This window comes from Babylonia areolata, chromosome 25 (assembly GCF_041734735.1).
Source record: "Babylonia areolata isolate BAREFJ2019XMU chromosome 25, ASM4173473v1, whole genome shotgun sequence".
Lineage (NCBI taxonomy): Eukaryota > Metazoa > Mollusca > Gastropoda > Neogastropoda > Buccinidae > Babylonia > Babylonia areolata.
The window spans coordinates 30,531,066-30,554,104 of NC_134900.1; the positions used below are offsets into that span (position 1 = coordinate 30,531,066).

The 23,039-nt window shown below is 41.1% G+C and overlaps 1 protein-coding gene and 1 long non-coding RNA gene across 2 annotated transcripts in view; both read left to right on the forward strand.

Moving 5' to 3' along the window:
* The window catches only part of LOC143299578 (uncharacterized), a 105,735-nt gene extending 104,200 nt beyond the window's left edge, over window positions 1–1,535 (forward strand). The window contains exon 16 of the mRNA XM_076612863.1: window positions 272–1,535. Coding sequence (XP_076468978.1) covers window positions 272–1,535 — 1,264 coding nt within the window. The remainder of the gene's footprint in view (window positions 1–271) is intronic.
* A 12,281-nt stretch (window positions 1,536–13,816) lies between these two features.
* LOC143299900 (uncharacterized) lies at window positions 13,817–22,733 on the forward strand. The gene is made up of 2 exons (XR_013057577.1): window positions 13,817–20,131; window positions 20,195–22,733. It is a non-coding gene; the product is annotated as an uncharacterized LOC143299900 (long non-coding RNA).
* Window positions 22,734–23,039: the final 306 nt, after the last annotated feature.

The following is a 23,039-nucleotide window of genomic DNA, read 5'->3' on the forward strand; positions in this document are numbered from 1 at the left end:
CCTTTCTTTAATTTGATGTCTTTTCACTTTGATTGATATTAGATGTGTTATGTGAGGGTGTATGTGTGTGTGTGTGTGATCAAGTATGTGTCTGTGATACTGATAGTGTGCATGTGCATGTGTCTGTGTTTGTGTGTATATGCGTGTGTGTGTGTTTATGTGTTAATATTTTTTGTGTGCATGTATTTATGCAGTTTGTGATCTATTCTTACAAAGCGCTGGGAGTTTTTTTAAAAAGCGCTATGAAAACACGATCATTTTCTGCCTCCAGGGATGAGAACATCCTGAGGAACATCAAGCGGGAGGCGGGACTGGACCCGGACACACCCACCTTCCTTGACAGCCACCTGCTCCCCAACGGCATCCCCACCTCCCCCAAACAGCCCCGCCCCCCCAAGCACCACTCCCCCCCACCCCCACATCCACCACCCTCCAACAGCGTGGCGGTCTCCCTGCAAGACGGGGACACAGCCTACGTAGGCCTCAATCAGCGGCGAAGCCCATCATCGTCATCCACAAGTGGTCAGACCCGGGAACGCCAAGCCTCTGGTTCTGGTCTGTCTCTGCGAGTGGATCTTCGAGGCAATGAGCTGGGTGGAGAGCATAGCGGGGACGCACCACCGGTTTCACAGCCTGCGGCAGATGAATCTGACTACCCCAACCACCTGCGTGAACGTCCGGAAGGAGAGACCTACGGGAGACATGCGGCTGACGATGAAGAGATGTACCACCACCAGAGGGAGCTTGCAGATTACGATGAAAACCAGGGAGAAATTGCTCAAGGACGTGATCATGAGAAATGGCTGAAGGAGGAAGGAGGCTTGGACGGAGACTATGTGAACGAACACGGCCGTGAGTTGGGTGAGGAAGGCAGATACAGGAAGGAACCCTTTGAGAAGTATCACTACGAGAGAGGCCCTGAGGAGGAGGAGGAGGAGAACTTCGCAAGAGAGCTTGGAGACAGTGACCCCTACAGGGGAGATGCCAGCTATCAGCAGGACTACGACCGAGAGCTAGGGGACCAGGAGGGCTGTGTGAGAAGAGAGCTGGATGAAGTTGAGAACTGCCAAGGAGAACTTGAGGAGAACTACGACCGGGAACTGGAGCAGGAGAACTACGAGCGGGAGCTGGGTGACGGAGACAGCTACCACGGAGAGGCAGGCTACGAGGGGAACCCAGTTGAGAGAGACGTGGATGAGCAGCCGGAGAACTATGAGCGGGAACTGAACATGCAGGATGGCTACGATGAGGGGTTCTCCGAGCAGAGCCTGCAGGAGGGAGAAGAGGCACTGCAGGGAGGTGACCTGCACCAACACCCACCCCAGGGTGGCAGCGATGAGGAGATGCGACAAGAGGAGAGGATGGAGGAGGAGGGAATGGAGGAGGACGGCCCGGAGGATGAGGAGGACGAGGGGCTGAGGATAGAAGGGCCACAACCCAGCCTGGAGCCGCCGGACAACGACGATGACGATCTGATGAACGAGCTGCCTGTGTACTCTGTGTCACCCCACCTCCACCCCCTCACCTCCTCCTAGTTCCCTATCAAACCTCTGATTTATGCACACGCTGTGTTGTGAGGACACACGCACTACACGCTCAAGCGGTAGCTACGCACTTTGTGTGTGTGTGTGTGTGTGACCAGACAGAGTCTGATCATGTTCGTCTTCAAGTCTCTCTACGTTTTTTTTTTCAAAGCCCAGGATTGTAAGACAGAAGTAGAGGTGCGCTCAAGTTCCACACCATGTAAGCAGACCAACAGGATTATGTCACAGACCGACTGATTGAGCAACCAGGTTTACCTCCCTCCCTTCACACAGCCGTGCGATGCTGGCTTCGCCTTTAACCTGCCCTTACTTAAACGACTGGCGTTCGGGTATTTCGAGTTGTGCGACTGGAAACAGATGATGATTTTGTTTTTGATGTTTTACATTGTGTGACTGTGCGACAAAGCAAGAAGATACGTTCATTTCTGGATTCCCTGTGGGGGGGGGGGGGGTACATGGAAATGTTGAACGTATTTCATGTGACTGACTGTGCGTCTGCGTCAAACAGCATGGGTGTGCAGGCTGTTAGCTGTTCCGTCGAAGCGGTCGACGTTGATATCACTTCGTCCCTAGTCCACTCAGGCATCTCTCTCTTCTCTCAGGCCACACAGCAGTCTCCATGAGTTGTTGCCCTTGACTTTGTTTACAGCACCGTTTTACCTTGGAGTCTGTATGCACGGTGCCGTCGTGCGACTTCTACGTTCGGAGTGTGTGAGGAAACGTAGCATGGACATGGTTTTATTTTTACTTGTAGAGTGCGTGAATTGTAAACAGATTGTCAGTGTGTGATGTGTGTGGAAAACGTAAGGTTGACTCGATTGTACTTTTGGCGTGTGTGCTTGTTGTTGATACAGGTGGTTTTTTTTGTTGTTTTTTTTTTTTGTCAAGCCTGTATATTATGTTTGTTGTCTTTTTTTTTTTTTTTTTTTTTTTTTTAGCCTTGTGTGAAAGCCTTCAAATTATTTAATAAGGAAAGTCCATGCAAGATAAGATGTTGACTGTTTGACAGAAGTCAACTTTTCTTTTATAAAAAAAAACACAAAAAAACAAGAAGAAATTGTGAATTAGCTGTGTACCATGTGTGAAAGGATTATGCTGGTTCCACAATGTGTCGGTCTCAGAAAACAAAATACTTTGCTTCCAGTGTGTTCATAAGATGTCGAGAAACATTGATAAGGGTATACGTTTGGACAAATGTTGAATTTTTTGTTTGTTCTTGAATTGTGCTTGGTATGGCTGATGGATGGATGTGTGTGTCCTGGGTGGGTTGCGGTGTGTTACAGACCAAGTGATTTGAAATCATTCTTGTAATCACAGAAACTGGAAACAATGGAAAATATATATATAATATCTAGATAGATACGATAATGTTATGATTACTTTATTGGATAGACATGCTCCCGATTATTGTATAGTTTGTTGCTCCTTTATTTTCCCCCCAGAACACTAAACGGACAATGGATGTGGGTGGTTCACCCAGTGTTTTGATCATCAGTGTAACAGACCTGAAGTGTGGTGTCCTGTTGTGGTTGTTTTTTGTCTTGTTGGTCAACATGTATCAAAGAATAATTATTTTATGCAAATCAAATTTTACCAGTGTATCGGCACAATCATTTTTATCTCAGCGGGTCATAAGACAAGATATTTCCATTTAGTTTACATATGGACGTTGCACTTGAATGAAATGTTTAGGTTTTTTTTTTGGTTTTGTTTTTTCAATAATCATAATCAGTATAAAGTGCGTATAGTCTCATTTGCCTGGGGATGGGATTTTTTTTTTTTTTTTGTATTTGTTTTTGTTTTATTGTCAACCAAACAGTTGATCTCATTGACGTTAAACTGATACCTCGCTGATCCATAACCCCTTACCCAGCCTCCGTGGTAATGAAATCATAGCTGATGAGTTGTGGACACTGCAAGGTGACTGTGTATGCTGCTGTGAGTGTGTGTGCGTCATGATTGTGCGCTTTGCTTAGGACTTGAAATGGTGAAAGTCCTGCAGATCACTGGTTTCGGTCCCATTTCCCCCCCCCCCCCCCCGCCCGAGTTGTTGTTATTGTTGTGGCTGCTGTAGTTGTTGTCGTGGTTCTGAACAGGTTTGTGCATGGCGTGTGGAGGAATGTGTTCTTGGTTGTGAAGCGCAGCGAGGAGAAGGCGTTTGTTTTGGGGACCGACGTGAATACGGAAGGGGCCATCATGCTTGGTGTTTTAATCAGATATTATTGTACATGTTTTGCCATGTCATTCTCTCAAGGCCTGACTAAGCGCGTTGAGTTATGCTGCTTGTCTGGCGTCCGCGTAGCAGATGTTGGTGTAGCGTATGTATGGATTTGTTGGGAGTGCAGTGAAGCGTCCTTGAGAAACTGAACTGAACTGAGCTGAGCTGAGCTGAACTGCCATGTCAGTGCCCGGGGCGGAGTTAGCCAGAGTGGCAAGTTATGCTGGTACCTGGACTGAACATGTGGGCTGCATTGCTTGAAACCTTTAATTTTTGTTGAATATTGTAAGCCTCAGAAAACATGAAATACCCGGGTTTTTTTTTTTTCTTTCTTTCTTTCTTTCTTTTTTTTTTTTCCTTTCTTTTTTTTTTTTTGGCCCTCCAACGTCCCATTTTTTTCTGATGCCTTATTTTTCTCCTTTTTTTTTTCTTTTTTTAAAAATTAATTTTTAATGGTCCATGCTATATTTTTTCTCAACATTTTTCCTTTGAATTCAGTATACAAGAAAAAAAAAAATGATTCGGTTGTAATTCAGCATATAAAATTATGAATGTTCTTCACTGATTTTTTTTAAACATTTTGTTTACACTGCTCCTGCTACTCCTACATCCACTAACATAAATTTTCAAAATGGCTTCTCTTCATTTTTCTCTTCTTAAAGTGTATGGTAACTCAGAAGAAAGTACTTAAAAAGTTGCATGAACACAGGAAATGTTTCCAGTGTGTGTGTGTGGAGACCCTTAACGGAATAGGCTGACAGACAACTGTTGAGAGAGAGAGAGACAAATGGCTGGAGACTTGGTGGAGGGCTGTTTTTGTGGTGGGGTGGGGTGGGTTGTGGGGGTCCCTAAGCTGGGGTGGGTTGCACGAGCGTTCTCTGCAGTGCTGAGGTGGGTGGCTGAGTTTTAAAACTTTTTGCCAAGCCTGTGGAATTTGGCATTGACTGAGAAGAATTGTGAAACTAAAGGTAAGTGAAGTTTGTGGTGCCGAGATCACTCGTGCAACCCCAGCCTGTGGGTGGATGTTGGCTGCGGTATTGTGCAGGGCTGTTCAGTTAGCATGTTTGTGAGTGTGTGTGTGTGTGTGTTGACTAGCAGACGGAGCTGCTTTTTATTTATCATTTTTTATTTATTTTTTTTTTTTAAGTCACAGCATTTTTTTTAACTTCGATATTGGTAAAATTAATTGCATGGTTTATTTGGGGGTGGGTGGGAGGGGGTTGGGGGGGTGGTGTCTGATTTTATGGTCATGGTTTTTCACACACAACAAGAGTTGTTCATTCCCCTGTTCTTCAAGCCTTTGAGTGAGTGGTGGACATTGTGATTTTTCTTTTCATCCGTGCGTATTCATGCATTCTTTATATTCGTCCATTTCTAATCTACTGATTTGCTGCTCTTACTGAAAGAAGTGGGGGACGGTCTTGGGACCTGATATTAGATGAATGTTTTGGTCTGTTGCATGTTGCTTCAGATGGGTTTTCTCATGGAGTGATTTTGCTGTTGAGGTTTTTTTTTTTAAAGTGGTACCTGTTGATTGTTATTTATCTATTTGACACTACAAAATTGGGGGGGGGGGGGGGATCTTAGTATTTTGTGTTCATATTATACTTTCATTGTCAATCACATGAGAAACTACCAAGCTAAAAAGAAAATGTTTTAAGTCCTTTTTAAATTTACATTTTAAATACATATTTCATCCATTTCACTGCTGTTTATTGAGCGAAAGTTTTATCAACACAAAGTGCCGTGATAGCTACACATTTTTAGACACAATTACCTTCCAAGGGAATACATCCTTTTGGATTACGCCTTGTGAAGCAAAGAAAGTACTGGTTGAAATGCTTCTTAGTCTTGGCCTTGGGATCACATACAACCTTGGGTTGTCTTACTTCAACAGAGATTGCAAGACTGTGTGTGAGTCAGAAATTTGAAACAGATGGTGACTTGTTGACTGAAGGGAGGTATCCCTTGATGACTGATGGTGGTATCCTTCGGTGACTTTAGGATTATACCAATTGAGGAATGGACAAAGGAATCCCTTGGTGACTTGAGAATTATACCCATTGAGGAATGGACAAAGGAATGCCGTCATCACTTCAGTATTGCACCCATTGAGAAATGGGCAAAGGAATCCTTAGCTGAATTGAGGATTGCACCCATTGAGGAATGGACAAAGGAATCTCGTCTTCACTTCAGGATTACACCCATTGAGGAATGGATGGAGGAATCCTTTGCTGACTTGAGGATTATACCCATTGAGGAATGGGTGGAGGAATCCCGTCTTCACTTCAGGATTATTCCCGTTGAGGAATGGGTGGAGGATTACACCTATTGAGGAATGATGAAGGGAAATTCCTTCACCAAAGGACCAGTTACCACCTACAGGTCAGCTTGAACCATTTTTTCACCTATTGAGGAATGGGTGGAGGAATCCTGTGCTGACTTGAGGATTACACCCATTGAGGAATCCTATGCTGACTTGAGGATTATTCCCATTGAGGAATGGGTGGAGGAATCCTATGCTGTCTTGAGGATTACATTCATTGAGGAATGGGTGGAGGAATCCTGTGCTGACTGGAGGATTACACCCATTGAGGAATGGGTGGAGGAATCCTGTGCTGACTGGAGGATTACACCCATTGAGGAATGGATGGAGGAATCCTATGCCGTCTTGAGGATTACACCCATTGAGGAATGGGTGGAGGAATCCTATGCTGTCTTGAGGATTATACCCATTGAGGAATGGGTGGAGGAATCCTATGCTGTCTTGAGGATTACACCCATTGAGGAATGGATGGAAGAATCCTGTGCTGACTGGAGGATTACACCCATTGAGGAATGGATGGAGGAATCCTATGCCGTCTTGAGGATTACACCCATTGAGGAATGGGTGGAGGAATCCTATGCTGTCTTGAGGATTATACCCATTGAGGAATGGACAAAGGAATCCTGTCTTCACTTGAGGAATGGATGGAGGAATCCTGTCTTAACTTCAGGATTATTCCCGTTGAGGAATGGGTGGAGGATTACACCTATTGAGGAATGATGAAGGGAAATTCCTTCACCAAAGGACCAGTTACCACCTACAGGTCAGTTTGAACCATTTTTTCAACAATTGAGGAATGGGTGGAGGAATCCTATGCTGACTTGAGGATTACACCCATTGAGGAATCCTGTGCTGACTGGAGGATTACACCCATTGAGGAATGGGTGGAGGAATCCTATCCTGTCTTGAGGATTACACCCATTGAGGAATGGGTGGAGGAATCCTGTGCTGACTGGAGGATTACACCCATTGAGGAATGGGTGGAGGAATCCTATGCTGTCTTGAGGATTACACCCATTGAGGAATGGATGGAAGAATCCTGTGCTGACTGGAGGATTACACCCATTGAGGAATGGGTGGAGGAATCCTATGCTGTCTTGAGGATTATACCCATTGAGGAATGGACAAAGGAATTCTGTCTTCACTTGAGGAATGGATGGAGGAATCCTGTCTTAACTTCAGTATTATTCCTGTTGAGGAATGGGTGGAGGATTACACCTATTGAGGAATGATGAAGGGAAATTCCTTCACCAAAGGACCAGTTACCACCTACAGGTCAGTTTGAACCATTTTTTCAACAATTGAGGAATGGGTGGAGGAATCCTATGCTGACTTGAGGATTACACCCATTGAGGAATCCTGTGCTGACTGGAGGATTACACCCATTGAGGAATGGGTGGAGGAATCCTGTGCTGACTGGAGGATTACACCCATTGAGGAATGGATGGAGGAATCCTATGCCGTCTTGAGGATTACACCCATTGAGGAATGGGTGGAGGAATCCGGTGCTGTCTTGAGGATTATACCCATTGAGGAATGGGTGGAGGAATGCTATGCTGTCTTGAGGATTACACCCATTGAGGAATGGATGGAGGAATCCTGTGCTGTCTTGAGGATTATACCCATTGAGGAATGGGTGGAGGAATCCTATGCTGTCTTGAGGATTACACCCATTGAGGAATGGGTGGAGGAATCCTATGCTGTCTTGAGGATTACACCCATTGAGGAATGGGTGGAGGAATCCTGTGCTGTCTTGAGGATTATACCCATTGAGGAATGGGTGGAGGAATCCTATGCTGTCTTGAGGATTACACCCATTGAGGAATGGATGGAGGAATCCTGTGCTGACTGGAGGATTACACCCATTGAGGAATGGATGGAGGAATCCTATGCTGTCTTGAGGATTACACCCATTGAGGAATGGATGGAGGAATCCTATGCTGACTGGAGGATTACACCCATTGAGGAATGGTTGGAGGAATCCTTTGCTGTCTTGAGGATTACACCCATTGAGGAATGGATGGAGGAATCCTGTGCTGACGGGAGGATTACACCCATTGAGGAATGGATGGAGGAATCCTGTGCTGACTGGAGGATTACACCCATTGAGGAATGGGTGGAGGAATCCTGTGCTGACTGGAGGATTATTCCCATTGAGGAATGGGTGGAGGAATCCTGTGCTGACTGGAGGATTACACCCATTGAGGAATGGGTGGAGGAATCCTGTGCTGACTGGAGGATTATTCCCATTGAGGAATGGGTGGAGGAATCCTGTGCTGACTGGAGGATTGTATCTCTTGGTGAATGAATGAACAAGTGGGCTGAATTGTTTAAAGAAGGACGGAGCAGTGTTGAGGATGAAGACAGGCCTGGAAGGCCTTCAGAAGTGAGGTCTCCTGAGGTGATCGAATCAGTCAATGACCTCATTCAGTCTGACAGAAGGGTGACAGTGGATGACATTGCAAGGACTTTGAGCTTATCTGTTGGGACAGCACACAAAATTGTCCATGATGACCTTGGCTACTCGAAGGTCAGCTGCCGGTGGGTGCCAAAGATGCTTACTCCAGAGCACAAACAGAGGAGGGTCGAGTTGTCCCAGCAGTGTCTCTGCCGCTATGAGAAGGATGGTGATGAGTTTCTGAAGAAGGTGGTCACATGTGACGAGACATGGGTTTGGCACTATGAGCCTGAGTCCAAACGGCAGTCCATGGAGTGGAAGCACGTAGGCTCTCCAGTGAAGAAGAAGTTCAAGTCCCAGCGGTCCACGAGGAAGGTGATGCTCACCGTTTTTGGGATATCCAAGGCCCTATCACCATTTCATTCCTTGAGAAAGGAAGCACTGTGAACAGTGCCAACTACTGTGAACTGCTGAGGCAGGTCAAGAAAGACATAAAGAACAAACGCAGGGGTCATCAGTCAGAAGGAGTCATCTTGCATCATGACAACGCAAGGCCTCACACAGCAGCCCGAATGGTGCAGACCATCAACGAGCTGGGCTGGGAACTGCTCCCTCATCCCCCTTACAGCCCAGACCTTGCCCCTTCAGACTTTCACCTGTTTGGTCCCTTGAAAGCGTTCACGAGAGGCACGAACTTTGAAAGTGACGATGAAGTCAAAAGTGTTGTGAGCGACTGGCTGAGACATCAGTCCAAAGATTTTTACGCTGAGGGAATACGGAAGCTTGTGCACAGATTGGAAAAGTGTGTGACAGTGCTGGGAGACTATGTTAAAAAAGAAAAGAAAAAGTAAGCTTCTATCTGTATTAGAAGTCCTTATACCGAAAAATTCACCTTATTTATTGAATGACCCTCGTACATCGTCCATTACAGGATTACAGGAGTATACTCACTGAGTAATGGATGCAAGCATCCTGTGCTTTCAGGATTGTTCCAGTTGATGAATGGATTGAGCCCTCCTTTAAGGATTGTTCCTCTTGATGAATGGATAGAGGTATCCTCATCTGAATGGATGAAGAAACCATCCTTTCAGGATTGTTCCAATTGATGAATGGATAGAGGTATCCTCATCTGAATGGATGAAGAAACCTTCCTTTCAGGATTGTTCCAGTTGATGAATGGATAGAGGTATCCTCATCTGAATGGATGAAGAATCCTTCCTTTCAGGATTGTTCCAATTGATGAATGGATAGAGGTATCCTCATCTGAATGGATGAAGAAACCTTCCTTTCAGGATTGTTCCAACTGATGAATGGATAGAGGTATCCTCATCTGAATGGATGAAGAAACCTTCCTTTCAGGATTGTTCCAATTGATGAATGGATAGAGGTATCCTCATTTGAATGGATGAAGAAGCCTTCCTTTCAGGATTGTTCCAATTGATGAATGGATAGAGGTATCCTCATCTGAATGGATGAAGAAGCCTTCCTTTCAGGATTCCTTTCATGATTGGCACAAATGGTTAGCCTGTATTCTGACTTCACTCATTTTATTGTTTCTTAAACATGTGTATGTCCTGAGGTGAGAGTTTTCTTCTGTGTTTGTTCGTTGTCAACTTTTTCTTTCTCCACTGGACAAAAGTGAATGTCTGAACAGTGTCTAATAACACAATGGTTTGCAAGTTTAGTGTTATAGTTGTGTGTGTGTGTGTGTGTGTGTGAGAGAGAGAGAGAGAGAGAGTTGAGAGTCGGTTTTAGAATCTGCAGGTTTCTGTAGTGTTAGGTCAGTGAATTGCATTATTTATATTTTATTTGTATTTTATATATATATATATATATATATAAGATTTCTGCCAACAAGAATGCATGCTTTTGCTGCAGGTGAATGAATATTATAATTTTTGTGTATTTCCAAGGGCATTATCATTAATTTTGTTGAATCATCATGGGTCTGTCTGCCTCTCAGGAGGAGCGAGGTGACGTGGTTTTGAGTGTTACCGAGCAGTGTAGGTCAGTGAGTTAGTAAGGTATATTATTATGAGTTGTTTAAGATTTTTTCTTCTTCTTCTTTAAATGAATAGCACACCAGCAGAACAGATGGTGTGTTTGAGGTGTGCATGCTTGTAAAGAGGGGAGGAAAATGTTAAAGGGGTACGTGTGTGTGTGTGTGTGTGCCCTTGTATTTATAGGGATAAAAGATAGACAGAACTCTGTGTGTGTGTGTGCGTGTGTGTGTGCGTGTGTGTGTGCGTGTGTGTGTGTGTGTGTATGTGTGTGTGTGTGTGTGTGTGTGTGTGTGTGTGTGTGTGTGTATCCATGTAAAGACTGAGATAAAGGTGGGTGGGACATGTTAGACATGCATCAAGTTTGGTGACAGGATGGAGGGGGAGGGGGTGAAGATGTAAGGGGGGTGGGGGTGGGGAGGGGCTGAAGGAGAGGGGGTTGGGGGGTGGGGGGGTATTTGAAGCCTCAGCATTTAAAACTTATGGTTTTTCTTTTATTTTATCTTATTTATTTTTGTCCATATACTTTTAAAAAGAATGTGTAGGTCCTGATTTTGGTTCAGTACCTTTTTTGTTCCTCCCTTTTTTCTTTCTTTTTTTTTTTTTTTTTTACTTTCTCCTTAAAAAAAAATCTGGATTCTTATTAGATTTATATTTGCCTATACTGTTATTATTTCCAAATCCAGCCACAAGTCCGTTTCAGATCTTCAGACATGGGCATTACGGAAGGAAGCGTTTAGCATGTTGTTTAACAAACGTAAGGGCACCATTTTCTTGAAATACCTCATTTAGTGAATAGAGATAGATCTGTTTGTGAACTTGTTTACTTGATAATGGTAGGTTTAAAAAAAAAAAATATATATATATATATATATATATATATATTTCTTGGGATTGGTTTATTGAATGAGAGTTTGACAGTCCCGATATGGCCCTGTGCACGTCGGCTGGACTGTAAGCATCAAAGAATAAGAATATTGAATGAGAGTGTTCAAGGGCTTTGAATAGAATTAAACATGAATTAATAAGCTGAGGTTGAGAATGTTAAAGTACTGTGAAACCTTTGAAGAAATTAAACGCTCCTGAATCAGTTGTTGACTGATTAAAATCATTGAATGATACCAGGGGGGTATATATAGCAAGACGATCACTGTATTAAGCATCATACTGTTGTGACTGTTGTAACGTTTGGTATCCATAACTTTCGTCGAGTTTTGTTATGATGCTAAGTTTGGGGGCATTATGATTGGCACAAATGGTGAGCCTGTATTCTGACTTCACTCTGCAAGGCTTTGAAGTAAGGGAAAGTATCACCTCACTATCAACAGCTTTAGTTTGGGCAGGATTACCTCCCTTTATTATTATTATTATTATTTTATTTATTTATTTATTTTTTTTACATTTCCCAATCGGGCAGTATATGTATATCTGTTTATATTTGTGTAATATATATGTATAACAAAAGGTGATAGAAATAAAGAAGAAAGTGGCAGGACGTGTTATTTGTTCACAGTAAATGGCGGAGCACACAAAAATAGTTTGCATCGAACTTGTGTCCAACTGACCGTGACAGTTTTATTAATCTGATGTTGAATGTGCTATTCCTCGACAGCGTTGATGGAATATGTTGTGTGTTTGAACCAAATAGAATTTGTTCAGACCAAGGTAGGCACCAGTATATCACATTTATTTTATTTTATTTTTATTTTTTTAATTTACTTTTATCCATGTGTTACTTTTCTGAGTGGGGGGGGGGGGGGATTTTTGATGTGGCTTGGAGTTGCATTGGTCTGACTTTACTACTCTTATCTGTTATCACAGGGCCAAACTAGTGGCCCCCATGTTCCCCAGTTTGGCCCCCATGTCAAATAAGACCCTGGCTCATTTTCCTGAATTACGCGTCTTTGTTTTAAATGTGTACAGATTGTGGTAGTGGTGACAAATTGCACAGGATGTTTAAAGTGCATGAGTGTTTTTGATGTTGCACTGGGGAAAGAATTGAAATTTTGTTTTCTGTTGTTGTTGTTGTTGTCTGCTTGTCCAGTTTCAAACAAATTTTTGCTGAAGGAAGGAATGTTTGCGTTCCTAAACGTGGAAGTATGGTTTGTTTAGTGCCCAGTCCACGCTGCAAACAATTACCTCTGGACGAAAGTGATTGATTGATTGGTTGGGGGTCTCTTGACGTCCATCTTGTTTTCATGGCCACAACCTGATAACTGCTGTTCCTTTTGCTTTTTTTTTTTGCTGTGGGTGGTGGTTGTAGACTCTGGGTGGGTGAGGGTTTAGGGAGGGAGGGGTTTTTTTTTGGTTTTTTTTTCTCTTTCAGTTTTTGGTCAAAGCGAGTGTTGTTCTTCTCTGCTTTTACGTCTAAGAAAAAGAGTGATGTTAAATGGTAAAGTGAGGGTATTTTTTTTTTTTTTTTTTTTTTTTTTAGAAGAGGGAAGAAATGGGTGGTATGAGTCAAGCAGCTGACTGATTGTTTTTGTGTTTGTCAATTGGCTGGGGTTGCTGAGAGAAGGGGGTTGAAGGGGGGGGGGGGATGGGTTTGGGAAGAGGGTGGGGGTGGTTTTATTGTTGATGGAATTTTTCACAGTATGATTTTCGTCCATGGTCACTTCCTGTCCTTTACCTGCCCTGTTCTCTTTCATTTTTGTCTTTGTTTGTTGTTGTTGTTTGTTTGTTTGTTGTTGTTTGTTTGTTTGTTGTTTGTTTGTTGTTTGTTTGTTGTTTGTTTGTTTGTTGTTGTTTGTTTGTTGTTGTTGTTTGTTTGTTTGTTTGTTGTTGTTTGTTATTTGTTTGTTTGGTGTTTGTTTGTTGTTGTTTGTTTGTCTGTTGTTTGTTTGTTGTTGTTTGGTGTTTGTTTGTTTGTTGTTGTTTGTTTGTTGTTGTTTGTTTGTTGTTGTTGTTTGTTTGTTGTTGTTTGGTGTTTGTTTGTTTGTTGTTGTTTGTTTGTTGTTGTTTGTTTGTTGTTTGTTTGTTGTTTGTTTGTTTGTTGTTGTTTGTTTGTTGTTTGTTTGTTTGTTGTTTGTTTGTTTGTTTGTTGTTGTTGTTTGTTTGTTTGTCTGTTTTTGCTACACTGATTCTGTCATCTTTCATCTTGTTAATATCTAACCAGAAAGGTGTGAAAGTCTATTGAGAAACTTCTGATAAAGTAAAATTCATTGACTTGCACATGATGTTAACTCGCTTACTTAATTATATCTTCTTTTTTTTTTTTTCTTCTTCTTCTTTTTATAAAGCAACTGCCAGCTGATGATTTATTTGATGGGAGAGGGTTTGGAGGGGGCGGGAGAGGGTGGGGGTGGGGGGAGCTGGACTGACAGATTGGTCTACTTTTGTGTGGAATTACTAGAGAGCTACCTCAGTGGATGTCAAAGCAACCCTCACAGTGCCTAAGGACTTACTGAAACAAAACTTTTTTTTTTCCTTTTGTGTGATGATGATGATTGGGACTATGTTGTAAAGTATGATTTTTTTTTTTTTTATTTTTTTTTTATGAAGAAAGTGGATGCATATGGTTATTATGATGTTCATATTCACATTGTTAAAAACGTATCTCTTGTGCTGCCTTGGCATCTTATTTTGAATACTTGTATCTGAGAGTTTTGAAAAAAAAAGGGAAAGGAAGTGCGTTGGGCTCAATGTACATGCGCAAACACACAAGCGTATGAAGTGTTTGTGTTGTTAATCATTGAAAAGACAGACACAGGTTCAGGCATGTGCGTGCAGGTTTGTGTGTGTGTGTGTGCAGGTGTGTGTGTGTGTGTGTGTGTGTGTGTGTGTGTGTTCATGATGTACATGTATGTACATGCACTCACATGAAACAGTTTTTTTTTTTCCTGCTTGATATGTGTACTTTTTGAAGAACATATCCTCCTCAGTTGTCACATAGGATTTCAAAACCAATCACTTAAGTGTTGCTTTCAGTCCATTTTCTTCTCTCTCTTTTTTTTTTTTTTTTTTCAATATATGAAATATACAAAGATGAATTTTAACAGCATCTCTTTGCCTTTTTGAAGAACCTCACCCAGCTTATATATATATATATACATACTTTACTATGATGTGGACCTCAACCAACAGCCATTGCCTTTGTCTGACACTGTCTGGCTTTGTTATTGTGTGTGTGTAATTGTTTGGCTATGTCACTGTGTGTGTGTGTGTGTGAGAGAGAGAGAGAGAGAGAGAGATTTTCTTGTTATGTCACTATCATTGTCTGTCATGACATCAAGTTTTGGTTGATGTCGTGATAAGTGTCGCCTGCTGGTGAAGGGGAAGAATTTTTGTGTGGCTTGGCTATGTTACTGTGGTCTGGTCTGAACTGGATTCGTGGAGAAAGACGTTAGGCTGCAAGGTGAATACTTGTTCGTTAATGAATGTATTGGGAAGCGCACCAAAATGGTTGTCATTCCACTCTGAGCACGCTGAGGTGTAGTTCACAGGAGTGACTTGAAAGATAGATAGATAGATAGACCTTGGGTCTTAAGTGTTGTGAAACACTTGACGTTCTTGTAGAAAGAATCAGGTCCTGGATGTTGGACTGCCAAGCTGCTGGAAGGCTGACCTTGAAGTTTTCTGTTCATGTCATATTGTCATTGTGTGGTTGTGTCAGTCTGGAGTGTTCTGTGTCTCTTGGACATTCTTGTCAGAGAGAATGCAAGTCCTGGATATTGGACTGTCAAGGAAAGTTGTCTGTCTGTGTTAGTGTCATTGTCTGGTTATGTCCATGGGTATGTCACTGTCTGGTTGTGTCGCTGTGTGCGTTATTGTCTGGTTATCAGCTGTTATGTCATTGTGCTTGTGGTTGGTTATCTCTGTGTATATATCATTGTGTGAGGTTGAGTGTATTTTTCTTTTTCTTGTTACTTTTTTTTTCTTCTCCTTTTGAGGGCTGGATGAAAAAAAGAAAACAGAAAAAAAACAACCCAACATGTTGCTTAATCTGTTATCCTCGGAAAATAAAATTTCTTCAGTTCAACTATTTGTCATTGTCTGGTTATGTCACAGTGAAATAGAAACCATTGCTGTCTTTAAAAAAATATTTTATCAGACCTGTTTTACTGTTGGATCTGACGATCAAATGAATGTTGCAAGCCTCACTTTTATTTGTGTGCCAATGATGCAGTTGTTCGTTTTTCCCTGTTTAGACGACTTTGCTGTTGATCTTTGATTTATCAGATGGGAGAGAGAGAGAGAGAGAGAGAGAGAGAGCTGAAGCATGCTGTAGACATTTGTTTGGTTTCCATGGTAATTGTGTGTTCTCTGGAGTTTCCATGACAAAACCAGTTTATCAACATTTTTCAAAACCATTTTTCTTGATAGTCGTGTGGTAGTTTGTTTCATCTTGGTGTGTTTGGGCAAAAACTAACATGTTGTGAGTGGTTATTAGAGACTGTCGCTGTTAGAAGTTTGATTGTACGACATTCGTCTTGTGTAATGAATCAGTTGTTAAGTGAAACACAGATTCACTTCCATGTAGACTGAAAACTGGATTTGTGGAATTTACATAGATATGTGTGTTAGACCTAACTAGTTAATGATGTACTTCAGAAGAAGAAAAAAAGAAGCTATCTTTAGGTGAATGATAAAACAGCAGGTATGTTTTGAGAAATTGTTTTATTGTGAAATTCATGATTGACTGATCAGAATGTTCAGTTTGTCGAGGAGTGGATAGTTTGATTTTGTTTGTATTTATCTATTATTTTTTTATTTATATTTTTTATTTTAATTATTATTTTTATTTTTATTTTTTTCTCAAGGCCTGACTAAGCGTGTTGGGTTATGCTGCTGGTCAGGCATCTGCTTTGCAGATGTGGTGTAGCATATATGGATTTGGCCGAACGCAGTGATGCCTCCTTGAGCTACTGATACTGATACTGATTGTCAAGATTGAGTGAGTGTGTAGTTAATTTTCAATTATTTTCAATGCCATATAAAACAACAACAAAAGTTTGAAAGCACCAAGAAGAAAGTCTTCCAAGTGAATTTCTCATGTTTAGAAAAAGTTCTTGAATGTTGTTAAAATTTTATTGTTTTGATTTTTGGTTGAGTGTGTGGGTGGGGAAGGTTTGAAGAGTGTGCACATTGCAGTTTTTTTGTGTTTATTTTATTATGCAAACCATTATATATTTTTAGCAGCAAGATTTCAATGTTGATTTGAAAGTTATTGTTTTCTTTTATATACTGATGAGAAACGAGAAAGAATTCATCATGGCAATACTACCTACCTCCAGGAGTGTGAATCTTCTCTCCTCACACTTGATTACTCCCCCCCCTGTGGAAACATGGAATATTTCCGTAGACTTTTTGCAGATTTCTGTATTCAAAGAAAGTGAAACATTTTACATAGTAATAATTATCACTGATTGTGGTAACTGGATATACTTCAGTGCAAAGCACAGAGGCTGGGTGGGCATTGTAGGTGTTTCTGTGGAAATATTAGACATTACTGCTGTTACTGTTGACAGCACTAATTAACACTCTCCTCCCACCATTGGTATTTCAGTGTGTTCCGTAAAATACATAGGCGAATGCTTGCTTCCACACATGGATCATTTTGCTTAATTAAAAACAATTCACAAAGTGCTAATCTGTATTCAAAGGTCGTTTATCAGAAGGCACATAATCATTTAGCTTAATTGTTAACATTTCAGAATAGTGATTGTCTTTATGCAAATGTCATGTCAGAAGATACCATTCTGCCCACATACATGCTGACATAACAAAAAATGATCCGTGGGACTCTCATTGTAGTCCCAGGACGTGGTGATTGATGGGGGGAATACAGTACCTCTTGTTTTTGAGAGTTTGGTGTTGTTTTAAATCAGACTGGTGATTGTTGAGCATGCATCTGATTTTGGTATTTGATGTGTATTTGAGGACATTGGTACATTGAAGTGGATTGTTAAGGTAGTGGGCCACTGTGTGTGGGGAGAGAGAGTGTAGATAGCTGAATTTGTGGTCATCATGTTGATGCTTATCATCCTTTTTTTTTTCTTTTTAAAAGATTTTACTTAAGAATCAAGGTCAGGATAATTGTTTTACTACCTGGTTGTGATGTTGAATAGTTTTAACTTACGTCAGTCTTTTTTGTTTTTGTTTTATCATTGTTGCATGTATGTTTGCCATGCCATTTCTGTATCCGCTGGCCTTTCAGACTGATCAGGTGAGTGTTTCTGATCAACGTGTGTGTGTATGTGTGTGTTTGTTTACCGGGTCAGGTGTTGCATGCATTTATGAGAAAGAACATGTATGAAATGTTTGTCATTGTATCAGTGCGGCAGAGTACAATCAACACAAATTAAGAGTTGGCATTGCCAAGTTATCCGTTAGCAGTTGTTAGAAGGGGTGGTGGTTTTGTCTCATATGCTTAACAGTCCATGTGTTGTGTGAAATGAAATGAGATGTTTATATTTTGGTAGAATTATATAGTGGGTTTTTTTTCTTTTCTTTTGACAAGAAGAAAGTGCAGGCCAGAAAAGAAACAGTGTGACCAGCTTGCAAGATGTTCACACACAGTCCTGGTTGATGTTATTGGAGGGATCAAACAGCTGGAGAGAGAGGAAGGTTTTATTCTTTATCTGCAGGGATCAAGTCTGCGTACACTGGTACAGGATTAGATGCAGTCAGAAGTGTGGTTCCTGATTTTTTTGCATATACATTACAGTGATTTCTGATGTGCATCTTTTTTTCTTCTGACTTTGGTCAACAAGATGTGTTTAGTGGGTGAATTTATTGTTCCGTCTCAATAAGATGTGTTTAGAAAGAGAATTTATTGTTCTTTCAATTCTGAACCAGGAATGGGGTTGGTTACTTTGTCTCTTGGAGCATTTCTTTGATGGGTTGGGTATGACAGTGTGTAACATTTGCACTTTACTGAAATCTAGATAAAAGTTTAATAATAAAGAATTGATTTTCTCACAAGCGCAGTCATGGTCAGTTTGGGTTAGGCGTGTGGGAAAAAACCCAGCTCATTTAATTAAAGCAGACGTCAACCAAGCCCCGCACAGAAAGCAGGCCAATTCCTTTGTGTTTCATGTTGGTTGATGACTGTACAGAAAGAAGGGGAAGTGGATGCTTGTCAAGCTGCACAGCTGTGTTTCAAAACGCTAATGATCCACAGAGAAACAGTGCTGAGGCTGCAGTCTACATGTGCTGGTCTCTCCTTTGGTAAAAACCTTGTCATGCCTGCACTGCTGTTTGGAAATATTGTTGCTGGTCAAGACAGGCTGTGTACAGAATGTTTCCGCTAAAAAAAAAAAAAAAAAATGTGCATGCATGCTGATCTGGCTGAGAAAAGACCACTGTAGAAAGGAATGTTCCTGCTATCAAATTGATGTCTGTGTGTACAAAGGAATGTTCCAGTAAGCAGATGCTTCTCTCTGTGTACAAAGGAATGTTCCAGTTAGCAGATGCTTGTCTCTGTGTACAAAGGAATGTTCCTGTTAGCAAATTGATGTCTGTTTTTTTTTTTGGTTTTTAAGTTGTTGTCCTGTGTCCCTGTGTGGGGAGGGAGGACAGGTGTACACAATTCTGATCTCACTGTGTTTGACAGTGTCACAGGCTCTGACGTCAGTGTACAGTTTCCTGTATCTGCCTTGGTGTTGTCACATGTTTTACTTCTGTCGGAACACTGGTCCATACTGGCATTACCCAACAGAGTGACAGATTTTTTTTTCTTCTCCATTGTGGGGTTTGGGGGGGGGGGATGAATGAATGCTGTTTTTTCACTGGAAAGTGTGTCCATCACTATTTTCTTCATGTTTATGTTGGATCTATTTGGTTTCTGTCTTCCGTTTTCATGCAGATGTGAGGGAAGCTTCCTGTTTATTTGATTGATCGAATTGTTCATTCTGTTGCATTATGCATAATTCTTGACATGGTCAATGAGCAAGTCATGGACTCCTGTGTTTAATGGGCCAGACCATTCTCCCTACCTATTGACCACCCCATCAGATTGGTATGTTGGTACCAAGAACAGGAGACTAGTTGCCACAAAGATTAAAAAAAGTTTAATTATCAGTGCATGGAACGGGAAAACATGCACACATCAATATGGGGGTGGGGGGGCTTAAACTTTACATTTATGTAGAGGGTAAGGTGGTCAAATTTTCAATTGTTTGCTTTTCCATTTAGTTAAAATTCCCCATTGTGTGATGGTAATGTCGAGCATTATGTTTGGTGTCATGTACTGAACCTTGTCAAACTGGTGCAAACTTGGCCTGTTGGTTTGCCCAAATTTCGCAGCTAAATCAGTAATAAGACACCCAGCCAAGTCCGCCCTCTCCTAGCCATCATTTTCTGAGCTAACGAAGATTCTAGATGTGTGGAATGATTTTGTGATAGAGTGGTCAAATGCATGGAGAGAATAGACCACAGGTTTGAAATGTGGAGAATAGATGCTTTTTGTCAAAGGGAAAAAATATGAAGGAAACATGTTTCATCAGTTCCACCCACACAGAAATGCAGTGTTTTGAAAATTTGCTGTATGCCATCCATAAACCTTGACCTTGTGTGCTTCCAAAACTTGAAATTTTCCACAAATCAACCAATGAGAACCAAGTACGCTATCCAATGAAAATACAGATTTATTGGCCAATCAGTACCCATTTTGTGTACCTCGTTCTAATTGGCTTGCAGTGACAGGCTTCCTCATTGGCCATCAGTACCCATTTTGTGTAGCTCGTTCTAATTGGCTTGCAGTGACAGGCTTCCTCATTGGTTGAGTTTGCAGTGAGCAGTACTCAGTTCTCAGGAAATTTGAGGTATATAAGAAGGCACACCTGTAGGGGTGGAGGTTGGGGTTTGTGGATGGCGCACAGCAAACTTATTCATTTCAGTGAACAGATTTCAATTTTGGGGAGTATTTTTCTGCAAGTCTGTTGATGTAGGAAAAGAATGTTTCTGAATGCAATAGATATTTCAATTTTTCCATGGATGTGGTAAAAGTCTTCCCATTTTCGACGTGTGCATTTCAGTTTCCGTGTGTGTGAGGCTTTATCAGCAGAATGAAACTTTCATTCTTACAGACCAATTAAAGAGGGAAAAAAAAAAAACTTTCATGTTCATTGTTAGTCTCCAACTGGAGGGACCTTTTCACAAGGAAGAGGGTTAAACTTTAGTACATTGGGACTTGACTGAATTGGACCAAAATGTCAGGTTACTGGGGGTGGGGCATGTCTTTCACGGAAGCAAAGACCAGACTTGACCTGTCGCGGGGATTCATTATTTCATTTTACATCATTATTTAGTGCAGTGAGTGATCTTATATATATATTGTGTGCATCCTCTCTTGCAGATTGTACCTCAGGTTTCTAAGCCAAGAACATTAAAAAGATTTTGAAAGGAACTTGTGTTGGCTATGACTAAAAATGGTATGTGTGTCTGTTTACAACCACAATGAAAAAGCAAAGATGGGATGAGGTATATCCAAACTATGCAAGACAACATATACATTACTCTCGACTGAAGCTGTGGCACAAAAATGACCATGACAGATTTAATGAATTCGACTACAGAGCAGAATACATCACTTTCAATATATGACGCTATGACACATGACAGAATGAGAACTTGCATGCACTCACTCACACTGCAACACTGTTTGGGGAAAAAAAGGAGAAAAATTCCAGTAAAAAGCCATAAAAATAATAACTAAGATAAACAAAGCAAATAACATCACATTAAATCAGACCGATGGTTTGACCTCTTGTCACTTTTTTGGTACATTATGACCTTACCGAACACATTCATGACTGTTGTTCCTGGGTAAATTTGAACAAACCTGTTGGACCATGTCCAAGACAAGATGCACAACTCACAAGGTCGTAGGTTCACCACAAACTGGGGACAATTCCCACAAGAAATGCCAGAAGTGTCAGATTCAAATTATTTGGCAAACTTCTCTTTCTTTCCCTCATCTATTCTAAGTATTAGCTCTTTTGTCAGTCAGGCTGTTAGTCTTGGCAGAAGTGATGAACCTGGGTCCTTTGCACAACTTGCACTTGCCATGTTATACCACACACATGCCCATATTAATATATATATATATGTAAATGGCTGTCGCTGACAAAACTATGCAGCAAAATAAAATAAATACAGAAACAAAATGTAGAAGAGGGGTGGCAGTGCACCGATGTCAGTGTCAACATCCCAGCGTTCTACACTATTGAATCCCACTTCCTGCTGTATCATAAAGCGCTTTGCTATTCAATGTCAAAACAAGCTCTTGCAATTAGTAATATTACCCACTAATTTTCTCATGATTGCAAGAAGGATTTCACTTTTAAACAATACAACTGCTATAATATCAGCTGGGGGTAAAAAAAACCATGAGGATGATGTTAGTTGAGCATCGACAAACTAGCTGTGACCCTTACTTTGGGGTGTCAGGACACACAAAAGCTTGCTGGGTAGCATGCAACATTTCCATCAACAATTTCACTGTATCCCTGTGGTCTTACACCACAATGCCCATAACCCCAACAAAGCTTCAACCTGTGTAATGGCCATAAACACAAGAATTCATAGCACTCTTTTTGGTGACTATTCACTTTTGGGACAAAAATCGGGTACACTTTTCTGCAACTGCACCAGCTATTGACCCTACATACAAGAAATGCAACTGCTGCCAATTCTGGGTATGCATTGCTATACACGTTTCATATGCAAGAATTTATCTTAAAATGTCAAATGAATTATGGCTGGTTTTACTGAACGCTTGTTTTCTCTCATGTTTGAAATATATATATATATATATATGAAAAGGGATCAACTACACTAAGAGCAAGACTGTTCAGTTGATGTACGTCGTTACCTACGCAGGGATAGGTGCATGAACAATGCAGATCTCCCTCAGACTCTCGACTCTCTCACAGAACAAAAACTGAATAGAAACTTCATCAGTAACATCAGCACCAACCTCGACTTTGGATATTAACTATCCACAATAGTATCCAGCTCTACAAAATGTCCACATGTGCAGGCCACCTTAACCAATATAAAACAGATTGGATTGCTTTATTATCAGAAACTGAGACAAATTTGTACTTAAACTCTCGTCGTCATGGTTTTCCATGCAACTTCAGTCCGTTCATCTGACATTTATGCGCTCACAGTTGCAGCTTCAGCATTCTGGAGGATATATCAGTTGTATATGTGAACTCAGTCTGCCAATGTATGTTTTAAAAATAAAATGAAAACATTATTGTCAATAGCTCTTACATCAAGAGACTTAAAAAAAACACAAGCGCTCATGTGACCAAATTAATGTTTTGGCAAACAGTTTATACTGAAGTATATAAAAGAAGAAGAAAAAACAAAACTTTTCTTCTCAATCATCCATTTCTTCTGGCGGGGATCAAATAACATTCATTTTGACCAAATTAAAATAAGGCTGAAACAAACAAACTGCAGTAGTAGTATTACTTTTCACACACACACAACAGTACTCTCCCTCTTCAAGTTTCTTCACAAGCATTGCTACATAAAACAACAGCTAAAAAAAAAAACAGGGAGGGACGAGGGGGGTGGGAAGACAGGTCAAAGGTCACCT